This window comes from Rutidosis leptorrhynchoides, chromosome 7, assembly GCF_046630445.1.
Source record: "Rutidosis leptorrhynchoides isolate AG116_Rl617_1_P2 chromosome 7, CSIRO_AGI_Rlap_v1, whole genome shotgun sequence".
NCBI classification, from domain to species: Eukaryota; Viridiplantae; Streptophyta; class Magnoliopsida; order Asterales; family Asteraceae; genus Rutidosis; species Rutidosis leptorrhynchoides.
Window position 1 is genome coordinate 76,094,445 of NC_092339.1, and position 12,918 is coordinate 76,107,362.

Sequence of the window (12,918 nt, forward strand, 5' to 3'; positions counted from 1 at the left end):
TAAAAACGAATGCAATGTTTGTAAAATGTATCATATAGAGGTCAAGTACCTCGCGATGTAACCAAATGTAATGTATTCGTCCTGTTGGATTAGGACGGGTCATGAAACATATTGTCATAAAAGTGTTTTACCATAAGATTGTACATAATGCTTCAAATGTTGTACATATGATCATGGATGTGTTCAGTGGTGGATCTAGGATTGGTAGTCACCGGCATACACAAAAAAAATTCTACTAGATGTCTTATTTCAATGGTGTCACTAAAAAAATGTGCATTATCAAGTGGTGTCACTAGTTAAAAACCTAAAAAATTTCTACTACATTGCGTATTTTAGTGGTGTCACGTGCCACCACTGGGCCTATAGTAGATCCGCCCCTGGATGTGTTTTACATAAGATTGTACATAATGTTTCATATATTATACAATTAGCATATTAATATTTTTATTAAATACAATTAATTATTTTAATGATATCATTATAGAGTTTAGAATTAATCTCCTTATTTTTACATTACTTTTAAACTTAGATAACATTTATTTATAACATTATCATATTAAGATTTATTAGATAATATAGATAGATAGATATATACATGTTAATATTTATAAATATAAATAAACGTGAAGGTATAACTTTAGGGAGATGATTCTCACACATCATTTTTTGATCCATATACACTTAATTACGTATTTTACCCTTAATTATACTTACAATAATAATATAAATTTAATTTTCTAGATTAATTTAGGGACATAATTGTAAATTTATAAGATAAAAGTATACTCCCTCCGTCCCAGTTCAATTGTCCACTTGTTGTGACTTTAGTTTTTTCTTTCCAACTTTGACTGTAAATATTTTTGTTTGTTATTATTCGATGAACTTTATATTAGTGGATTGGTTTTTGAATATATGTTTACTGGTACAATGATCATTAAGTATTATATAACACACAAAAAGTAATTTAAAGACAAAGTTGGAAAGAAAAGACCTCTAAAGTCAAAATAGGACAATTGAACTGGGACGGAGGGAGTATATAAATTAAAAAGTGGTTGTGAGGGTTGATGATACCTTCCATAACTTTATGTTGATATTAATTAATCCTATATATACTAAACCCCCTGGGTTTGGTGGTCGTTCCCTAAGTGTAAAAACGACAACAGTACCCATACCTTTTCACACTTGCAGTTTTCATTCTTCCCCCTCACTATAAAAAACTTACAAAAATTATCCTGAACTTCAGGGGATAAAACGTAAATTCCCTCAATTAAAAATAAAAACTTCCCCCAAACACTTTGACGGCCCGTATCTTCCTGCTCGCTCTGAGTTAAACTTCACCGACCATACCGTTAAACTCTAAATATTTTTATGAACAAAACGAAACTAACTATATTCGAAATTGACACTTTTTAAAAAACGCTAAGCACAACGACAGCCCGTACCTTCCCGCTCGCCGCGAGTTAAATTTTTCCGACAGCAGCGTCATACTCGAAATAATTTTATGAACAAAACGATGAAAGGTACGTTCGAAACAGACACTTTTTAAAAAACGCTAAACACAACGACAGCCCGTATCTTGCTGCTCGCCGCGAGTTAAATTTTTTCACCAGCACCGTTGACTCGAAATAATTTTATCCACAAAACGAAACTAACTACGTTCGAACCGGACAGATTTTAAAAAACACTAAAGACGACGACACCGACGACACTTAACACATGAGCCGTTTTCCCTTCTGTAAATATATAAAGCTACGTTAAATATGAATACGCAGGCCGAACGCCCCGCCGCATCGCGCGGGCCGAACCCGGACTAGTTATAATATAATTGATAATTGATGGATCCATTAAAGTTTCAATCTTTAAAATGATAATTAAAAAAGAGGGCCCATTTAAAAACATAAAAACCTATATATAAAAAGAAGTTTTCTAATGACAACCCTTAGGGTTGTCTTTAAGAAAAAATTTATGCATGAACTCATGGTACATTTGTTGACTTAATGGTGGTTATTTCTAACAAATGGGTAGTTATTTTGAATGTACAAACAAAATTAACATGTCTAAATCTCTTAATGACAACCCTTATGTTGTCATTAGAAAACTTCATATAAAAAACGTATGATTGGTTGCAAATAGCAAACAACATTTGACCCTTGCTTCTTACGGTACCAAGAGAGGAGAAAATCTTTACGGCGGCAATACCCACGGCGGCATCACCCCACAACCGGTAATCTCTTTCAGATCATCTTTACATCTTACCTATTTCTTTGTGACACCCCACCGGAAAAAAAAACCACAATAAATTCATCTGATCCCGTAATTCAATTCGACAAATTTGATACAAGTTTAATTAGTTTTTCTTTTAAAGATTGAAACTTTTAATGGACCCAACAATTATTTATTGTATTCTTGATTTTTCTTCTATTGATTCTGAGTTAGATTTCGTACGATTTTTTGTTTATCGTCAGCCTTGTTATATATCTTTCTAACGATATTTATTACTATTCATTAATAGCTGCTGCTTTCATCAATGGGTAAACAACGTAAGTATTTAATCTTCTTTCTATTTATCTTTTTATTTTTGTTAATATATATCTATATTTATTTAATCTATTTATTCATATTCATGTTTTTCTATGATATTGGTCTTATTATATTATTTTTTTTACCAAAAAAATTAATTCAATCTTTTCTGTGATATTGGCCTTATTGAATTATGTTTTTTTTTAAATAAAATAAAAAAATTCAACCCATATGTTTGACTTTAGATCATAATTTGTTAGATTCTGTTTATTTGATTTGCATATTTTAATAGTCTTAAATTTTATGTACAATCCGTATGTAATGTGTACAATGGACATGTTTATGTACTTGTTGTGTTTAATAAAATTATTGTTTTTCGAAAAGAATTTTTTTTTTATGTAGAATCCAGTTGTTGTGATTTTGTGACTTCAATCTGTTTTGACCATACAAGATTTACCCCCTTAGACCACTTGTAGTGGTTGGGGGCGTGGGTTGAGGGCGTGAGTTGCTTTTTGATGACTAGGACGTGTGGGTTATGTTTGTGGAGTAGTGGTGGTGTGGGTTTATGGTGTGGTTTAAGAGTATTGTGATGATGTGTTAAAATATAATTGGGTTAAATTTTAAAAGGGGATAAAAATATCATTTTTAAAATAATTAGAAAAAAATAAAAAATTGGCAACGGACGTTGCTTGGTACGTTGCAGGTCCACGACCAGACAGCTTTTTGGCTCGACCAACGCACCGATACATAAGGAAGGAGGCGTTGCCCCTTGCCACGTAGGCGGGCACGCCGTTGCCTAGCTACCGATACAACAAGTCTTATTGGCTTAAAGGTTCACTCTTTTTAGGCATTATCTGCTAACCTTAAATTGTTGTCGTCTTTCATAGGTCGTAATCAGCGTAAGAATGCTGCAATGTTGGATAGTGACGATACGGATAGTTTGAGTTCTTCGTCGAGTTTGTCAGATCAAATTCTTGGAATAAGTGGGGAGGAAGTCCAAGATGATAAGGAGAGTCTGCTTGATCAAAATTTAGATGCTTTATTTGAAAAAAGGTATCTCTATTTTTTTTTAACAAAAAAAATTTAAAAACTTTTATTTTAGTATACAATATTGCAACTACAAAGTAGGTAGGATTGTTGGAATCACACAATATTATGTTGCACGTTTAATTAAATAATGGTTAAAACTATTTTAGTAACCATTGTGATTGTAATGCATTTTAGATTCACCATATTTAAGTGATAGTAACTACTTTTGTAATTAAGGGGGGAAACCAGGGAGAAGGCTTTGGTAGCTATCATTGAAGCTTTTAATATCAGCTTGCCTTATGAATTTGTCTCAAAGAAGTAAGATTTTTTTTATTTTATTTATTTATTTTTTTTTGAAATTATGTTATGTTTCTAGGATATACCCCGTATTATATACATTTTTTGTGTTTCACTAATGAATGTTGTTTGCTTTGCTTTTCTGTTAGATTTGCAACTATGCTTCATCAATGTTTGAACTGCATTAAAAAGGGTTCTGCAAAAGAGATAGCCTTAGCATCTCATGTCATAGGTATATACATATTTACACTACTTTTATAAAAGTGTGTGTGTATTATATACATTATATAATCAATTTAATCCGTTATTAAACAAACAGGATTATTGGCATTAATCACTGGTTCTGGTAAAAAGGCAAAGGAAATATTAGAAGATGCAGATTCTCCTATTTCAGAGGCTCTCAAATCTAGTTCTGATTCATCAAAAATAACATCGGTATTTTTTTCTTACAATTTCATCCATATATATATATATATATATATATATATATATATATATATATATATATATATATATATATATATATATATATATATATATATTCGCCTTCTTCTAGAGGGATCATCTAGAAAGCGAGTCGTTTTGAATTGAATATATTCAAACAAAAAGCTGACATAGATGTTATGGGTATTATTTTTTTGTAAGTTGGTTCAATCTTAAATCTAGCAATTTATCCATTTTCCATAAAGGAGCCGAATGAAACCAAAGTTTCATGTTCGGTTTTGAATTAGAGACGTTAAAAATAATAAATCGACGTCGACTATAACCCCTAGCCTTCCAAGCTAACGATGCGGGTTCGATTCCCGCTACCCGCTCTATATCCTCTCTTATATATTCTATTCTATATCTATCTATTATCTTACTATAATTTAAATTTCATTATAAAATAAAATTAGTAAATACTCTAATCTAATAGACTCTAATACATTTAAATATATCATATCATTTATAATAAAATTGAATATACAATTCAAAAAATTTTATTACATATTTCTTTTTTCAAATAAAAGATCCCAAAGTAAAAATACCCAAAAATGTATAGGGGCGTTCAAATGAGAACGTTCTCATCTTAATGTTTGGTGAGAACACTTCTAAGCCACTAGTTTTTTTAATTAATAAATAATTAAATACTTAATAAAATAACTTAATTAATACGGAAATAAAATTGATTTTCTTATTAACCTCCCACCTTTATTTTTCTCCCCTGCTCGCTTCTCTCCAGATATTCAATGTTCAACTTTCACAAACGCTTTGATTAAATCTTTATCATACTTGCAATTTATTTTCATCTTCTTATTAAAAGCATGAATTAATTATCAATGTTCGTTCATGCATGTTTTACCTGAATTTATTTCTAAACGGGGTGTGGCCACTAATCAAATCGATCACACGAATTTATCACCCATGTTCGATATTGGATGCCACTGTCGATTGAGATCAAGTCCAGCGAAATCTACGCATTGATTTTTTGTTGTGTTCATCGAAATTTTGCATCTCGACTCTCATCGGCATTTGGTTGTTTGATCCCACCGATATGCATCATCAACGTGTTTCCAAATTTTCGGATGTTTGATGCATCCATGCTTGAATTATAGATTTACCAACAACGCATCAAGATGTATCCATTAATTATTTGATGTATTAAATTCATCCTTGGATCTAACTGTGTTAAATTGACGAGTTATGACTGCGGAGTAAATATTTAGTTGATGCATCCACTAATATAAATGTTACTAGTGTCAAATTGAAGATGCATTTAACTATATATTTTATTTGAAATAAATGAATTGTAGTCTACGGTACTTTCAATTGAAAATTTTGTTAGGGGTAAATAAATGGTGCAAGAGATTGACAACATTTAAGAAAGACGATGAACTACTTTTAAGGATGTTGTTAATTTCTACTTTTAACTATTTTTGAGTAATTTATATATGTGTGGTCCAGAATTGTTCTCACCAAATATATAAGATGAGAACGTTCTCGCCGGATCACTACCCTATATATATATATATATATATATATATATATATATATATATATATATATATATATATATATATATATAGTAGAGGGATCAAATGAGAACTTTTTTTGTGTGAGAACCCCGAGAACTCAAAAATACACTGAAATTCGAGCAAAAAAAGGAAATTCGAGCAAAAAAGGTGAAATTCGAGCAAAAATGGGACACGGACGAACAAAAAACGTGATATTCGAACAAAAAAGTGATATTCGAACAAAAAAAAAAAGGCGGGCGAACAATTCGTGTTCTACATTTTGATAGTCGAACAAAAATTTGTAGAACATGTTGATATTCGAACAAAAAATGCGATATTCGAACAATTTGTGTTCTACATTTTTAATGTAAAGGATCGTGGCCAACAGAAAAATAAACAAATAAAAACACAAAAGCTCTATGGCTTGTTCTTTATTCACGTAGAATAATAATAATCAAAAAACAACTGAGGTTGATAACCAACTCAATCCAAGATATAAATACTAAACAAAATAACTATAAAATAGGAAAACAATAAAACATAAAAATTAAGTTTGACTAAAAGAATAACTCTAGAATTCTCGTTTCCTCTAGAATCCCTGTTTCTTCATTCTTAAGTCAACCAGGATCAATATTCCATATATTAATTCTCAATATATTAATTATCAGCCCAACATTTAACATATAATCAGCCCACTTTGAACCGATTGTGCTTCTTAGGCCCATGACAATTCCAACAGCCTGTTTACTCGTATCTGCATCATCCTCCCTTTCTTCGGAAAGACTCGTCCTCGAGTCTACAATTTCAAGAACGGTAACATCTAAATAATTCTCAAGAACTAGACGAATAATGTTTTCTTCATTGGAAGTGCCAAATATTGCAATAGGGAAACGATCCTCAACACCAATATTTTTCAAGCCCACATCAGTGTTTCTTAAATCGTCTTCCAAATCAGCATCTTCACAATAAAAAAATTTAACATCTTCACGGAAGGAAATTTTACCTTCTTCATTAGACATATTGATGTCTTTGATAGTAACAACCTTCAAATCACTTTCATAATCAGATTCAAAAAAAGAAAAAGATACCTCACCATCAGTATCATAGATGGGTTCGGTATCATAGATGGATTCTCCATCTTCACCATCTGTATCATAGATGGGTTCAATATCATAAATGGATTCTGAATCGATTCTTTCCGAATCGTAGCGTGCAGGGAATCGTTGTTGGTTCAGTTCCAACTCGGCGATTCGCTTATATAATCGTTCAATTTCTGCGTCTCGAGGGTCTTCGTTGCCTCTTTCGGCGTGTCTACGATGATCCCTATTGCTGCCTCGATCGGCGATTCTACAATAGTTTCCTCGATAACTTCCACGAAACATTGTTTGGCCAAAACCTGAGCTCTGGATACCAAATAATGTAAAGGATCGTGGCCAACAGAAAAATAAACAAATAAAAACACAAAAGCTCTATGGCTTGTTCTTTATTCACGTAGAATAATAATAATCAAAAAACAACTGAGGTTGATAACCAACTCAATCCAAGATATAAATACTAAACAAAATAACTATAAAATAGGAAAACAATAAAACATAAAAATTAAGTTTGACTAAAAGAATAACTCTAGAATTCTCGTTTCCTCTAGAATCCCTGTTTCTTCATTCTTAAGTCAACCAGGATCAATATTCCATATATTAATTCTCAATATATTAATTATCAGCCCAACATTTAACATATAATCAGCCCACTTTGAACCGATTGTGCTTCTTAGGCCCATGACAATTCCAACAGCCTGTTTACTCGTATCTGCATCAATTTTGGTATTAGAACAAAAAAAAAATGCATATTATATATAGAATGAGAACAAGGATATAATAGTAATTTTGCATCATTTAATTTCTAGGCATTCCATATTTCATGCTATCTAATCTGAAAAAGAAGTTATCCACAACCAGTTTATACTCCGTATTAGATTTTATCCACATTTTATCCACAAGTAGTTCATATTAGATTTAATTTTAATATCAAATTTATTCATTTCACTAAAATCAATCGAAGTTTGTTTTCTTTCTAGAATTAATGTTGTTGTATTTAAACCTCAACCCAATAATTATGGATGCAATTAAATATGCATTACATCAATTTAACATATGTAAACATTCACGCATCAATTACTCACGGATGCATGCAAATGAATTTTATAAACAGAATCATCATCATTCAACTAATTAGGATGCGTCAATTTTATAGGGATGCATTAACAAATATTTTACGGAGAAACTTCATTAACTTATTAAGGATGCATCAATTGATACCATTTTACACTTCAATTTTATAGATCAGCACAACACATCCTTAAGTATATATATATATATATATATATATATATATATATATATATATATATATATATATTAAGTGCATCCAAACTTGCATACAATTTTCTCAGTTATAAGTCATGCTATTCTGGTCACAGTAACGTTTTAGAAATAAATTTTTATGGGTAGTTATAAATGTGAGAAAATGAACCGTTTTATAGAGATCATCAGAACATGGAACTATATTAATCAAGATTAATTTGAGAGTTGATAATTAAATACGGGAGTGTATGAGAATTTTAAGGGTGAAACTTTTCACATGTACCCTTTTGAATTATTTTTAATCTAAAATAAGCTTAAAATTTAGTAACCATAGATTAAAAGTATGGATGGTTTAGATGTGTTCTCATCATTTATATAAGTGAGAACATTTTTACTTGATCACACACACACACACACACACATATATATATATATATATATATATATATATATATATATATATATATATATATATATATATATATTTGGCTTTTGTCTTCCATTAATATTGCTAAAATCTGATTTATATATATATATATATATATATATATATATATATAGTGGTAGGATCAAGAGGGAAGTAACCAATCGGGGGAAAGCAAAAACTTTTTTTTTCTTTTCGTTTTTTGAAAAAACTTTGTTCACGAATATTATAGATGGGTTGAAAATATGAACATTTACTAAAGACACGTTGTGATAAATGTTTTTATTTTGGCGGGAAAACGCTCGAAGAAGTAATATATAACAATTATCGTGTTTTTCGAGCGTATGTTGAGGTTTTAGCTATTGGGGTTTAGATATTAGGGTTTATAGGGTTTAGATATTAGGGTTTAGAAATTTAGGGTTTAGGGTTTAGATTTAGGGTTTAGATTTAGGATTTAGATTGAGTTTTTAAAACGAACGATTTAAAGTTTAGAGTTTAGGGTTTAGGGTTTAGGGTTTTGGGTTTATTCTGGTTTAGGGTTTAGGGTTTGGTGTTTTGGGTTTATGGAATAAACCCAAAACACCAAACCCTAAACCCTAAACCCTAAACTCTAAATCGGGCTAAATTTTACTTCACAAAACATGAAAAAAAAACGTTCATATTCTTCACGAACAATATTATCTTGAATGTTATTATTGTCGATCGTTTTTTGGCCTAAATAATAACATTCATCACGAAGTGTCTCTTCTAAATGTTCATATTTTCGTGTGCTCTTGATGGGGAAAAAAAATTCCCGAAAAAACGAAAAAAAAAAAATTTTGCTTCCCCCGAGTGGTTACTTCTCCATTGATCCTGCCCTAATATATATATATATATATATATATATATATATATATATATATATATATATATATATATATATATATATATATATATATATATATATATATATATGCCTTTTGTCTTCTATTAATATTGCTAAAATCTAGATTTTTTATATATATATATTTTGTTGTTTTAGTTGCTTGAGTGCTTAGCTGTGATCACATTTGTTGGTGCCAATGAACCAGAAGAAACTAATAAATATATGCAGATAATATGGCAAGTCCTCCATGCCAAATTGGGTCCCAATGTATGCGTCTCATTTATTCACCTTTTTTCGTTCCGTTTTTCCACTTTTGATTTTTTTTTTTTTTTTTCCGTGCTAATTTTTTGTTAATGTGTTTATGTTTACTAATCTATAATCTATTGTTGTTTTAGTTTATGATGATGAGATTTGCAAATTTCAGGTATTTACCACCAAACTATCACCACAAGTAATAACGGCGATGGTATCTGCTTCGTCGTTTCTTCTCACTACTATGGACGGGCGGACACTCGATTCTAAAAATTGGATAGGGTAATCATATTTTTAACGTGTTCTAAATTTTATTTTGGAATTAATCAGTTTAAACAATTATGATTCTTATATAATTGTGCAGGTCAATTTCTTACTTCTCAACACTTATACGTTGGAATGACCGATCAATGCGTATTGCTGCCGGCGAAGCACTTGCGCTGATTTTCGAAATCGGGAACCTTGAAAAGGTCTCGGTTCGACAAGGGTATAACGTTAAAGATGTTATGCAAATACAAGGACTGAAAGGGGAAATTTTGAATCAAGTTAGGTTCCTTTCTGTTGAGGCGGCTGGTAAAGGTTCTGCTAAAAAAGATCTCAATAACCAGCGTAACACATTCCGGGACGTTCTTGAATATATAGAGGTAATTTTGGTATCAACATGAGTTGTAATCATGTGAATCCGACAATTTGCTTGAAATTCAAGATACCCATCAGAGCGCCACAATAACATGTGATTAACTCTTTTTTTTTCAATTCTTTTTTTTTTTAAATTTAGCCCAATTTAGAGTTTAGGGTTTTTGGGTTTTGGGTACCCCTAAACTCAAAACCATTCGTGTTAAAAACTCAATTTAAACCCTAAACCCTAATTTCTAAACCCTAATTACTAAACCCTGAACTCTAATTTCTAAACCCCAATTTGTAAATCCTAATTTCTAAACCCTAATTGCTAAATTCTAAACTCAGGATATAGGGTTTAGAGCTAAGGAAGTCAATCACACGTGAACCACATTTTGGAGTAGTTATGACTACATGTGAAAACAAGTGATTGTGTCGCTCTGATTTATCCATTGGATTTCAAGCAAATTGTTGGATTAAATGAATATTTCACCTATCAACATATTTTAAAAAAATGGTTTAATCGTGTATAATTGTATCATTAATCGTCTTTATTATTATTATTATTATTATTATTTTTGTAATAAATAGAATGGTTATAGTCCAGAAACGTCCTTGAAGATTGGTGGTGATTCGTTTACTACCAAAACGTGGAGCCAATTGATTCAGCTTAATTTCTTAAAGAGTTTCCTCCGAGGAGGATTTGTCAAACACATGCAGGTTTGATTTTATATTCTGAAATCTTGTTTTCGTATGATTATATTTCAATAACTGATGTTGATGAATAATTTTTGTGAATAGGATAATGAATTTCTTCATAAGGTGTTTGATTTCACACCGAAAAAAAAGCAGGGTCATGCATCTGAAACTGAGAAGGTTAGTCATCAATATCCATTTTTTTTTTTCAATTTACGTTTGTTTAAGTGATTAGTTTACTTTAAAACTTTAATAGTTGATTGAACTTTTTAACAAGAAATTGAAAACTGTGGTAAAATCATAACAAATATTTAGAAAGCCTTTTTAATTTTTTTTTTTTTTTATCTTTCTGGAACAGAAGAAGAACAAATCTCAAAAGTCGGCCTTAAATAAGGAAAGGACACAGTACCTGAACAAGCAGCGGATGAAGTCACAGGTAAACAGACGTTTTAGTTTTTTATATTTCATATTTTATTTAATTAGTCGTAATTATCCGGTTTTGTTAGCGATGCAAAATGGGTGGGTCAGGTAGGTTGGATAACTGTCAAAAGGGGTTCAAGTCAAAACGTATAAATTTTCTACGGTTGTTTGAAATGGGTAGGGGTGCGCCAACCCAGAAGCAAATATAATTTTTCTTAAAGTAAAATATGTTAATGATTGTATTATATTAAGTTTTTTTTATGAATGCGACTGAGGATGTTTAATGCATTTAAACCTCGACCTGTTCCATTTGCCGTAAATGTTAAAAATTAAGAAAAAGCACCTATCTTGAAGGGAGTACTGTAATAATCTACTTTATTCATTCTTTTTTTTAAGTCATAAATTATATCTTATTCGTTTTTCTTTGCTTATTTTTTTTCTTACCAGTGTAAGAATGCTGGCCGTTTTGCAATTGGGTGTGAAGAGTAATGAGCTGCAGCATGCTCATACTGATCCGTTAACCTAATTATACAATTTGATATAGATATCAAAGCTTAAAGTTTTGCTAGTGGTAGATTTATTGATACAGTAATTATCAAAACGATGAACTTCTCGCTTGAATTTATTGAATGCATTACTATTTTTTTAATACAGATGTAAATGAGTTGGGTGTCTGCATTCTATATTTTTGACTGATGAATATTCTATTGAAATTTCATACTCAGATTCCACATATGTAAAACTAACTGATGGGTACAAAACTATAAATACTACTAGTGTTAGTATCAAGAGAGGGAAGTAACCAATTGGGGGAAGCAAAAACTTTTTTTTTTTTCATTTTTTGAAAAAACTTTGTTCACGAACATTATAGATGGGATGAAAATATGAACATTTAGTAGAGACACTTTGTAATAAATATTTTTATTTTGGCGGGAAAACGCTCGAAGAAGTAATATATAACAATTATCGTGTTTTTCGAGCGTATGTTGAGGTTTTAGCTATTGGGGTTTAGATATTAGGGTTTAGATATTAGGGTTTATAGGGTTTAGAAATTTAGGGTTTAGGGTTTAGATTGAGTTTTTAACACGAACGGTTTAGAGTTTAGGGTTTAGGGTTTATGGAATAAACCCAAAACACCAAACCCTAAACTTTAAATCGGGCTAAATTTTACTTCACAAAACATGAAAAAAAAACGTTCATATTCTTCACGAACAATATTATCTTGAATGTTATTTTTGTCGATCGTTTTTCCGCCTAAATAATAACATTCATCACGAAGTGTCTCTTCTAAATGTTCATATTTTCGTGTGATCTTGATGCCGGAAAAAAAAATTCCAAAAAAAACGAATTTTTTTTTTTTTGCTTCCCCCGCTTCCCCCCAATTGGTTACTTCCCCATTGATCCTGCCCCAATACTACTATATATACATAGGCCTAAAGATAG

The 12,918-nt window shown here is 30.8% G+C and overlaps 1 protein-coding gene across 1 annotated transcript; it reads left to right on the forward strand.

Annotated features, from left to right (window-relative positions):
- The first annotated feature begins 2,161 nt into the window (after nucleotides 1-2,161).
- Nucleotides 2,162-12,162, forward strand: LOC139858013 (uncharacterized). Its single transcript, XM_071846872.1, has 13 exons — nucleotides 2,162-2,224; nucleotides 2,513-2,540; nucleotides 3,408-3,573; nucleotides 3,787-3,867; nucleotides 3,996-4,078; nucleotides 4,166-4,281; nucleotides 9,646-9,756; nucleotides 9,914-10,023; nucleotides 10,106-10,385; nucleotides 10,951-11,079; nucleotides 11,161-11,235; nucleotides 11,414-11,491; nucleotides 11,923-12,162. The coding sequence occupies exons 2-13, from the start codon at nucleotides 2,528-2,530 to the stop codon at nucleotides 11,962-11,964; spliced, it is 1,284 nt and encodes a 427-aa protein (XP_071702973.1). The 5' UTR covers nucleotides 2,162-2,224; nucleotides 2,513-2,527; the 3' UTR covers nucleotides 11,965-12,162.
- The last annotated feature ends 756 nt before the right edge of the window (nucleotides 12,163-12,918 follow it).

Excerpts from the sequence above, each read along its gene's own strand:
- LOC139858013 (XM_071846872.1), top strand. Across the intron at positions 4,079-4,165 it reads CTTAGCATCTCATGTCATAG|GATTATTGGCATTAATCACT; the intron begins GTATATACATAT and ends TTAAACAAACAG. Across the intron at positions 10,024-10,105 it reads GATTCTAAAAATTGGATAGG|GTCAATTTCTTACTTCTCAA; the intron begins GTAATCATATTT and ends ATAATTGTGCAG.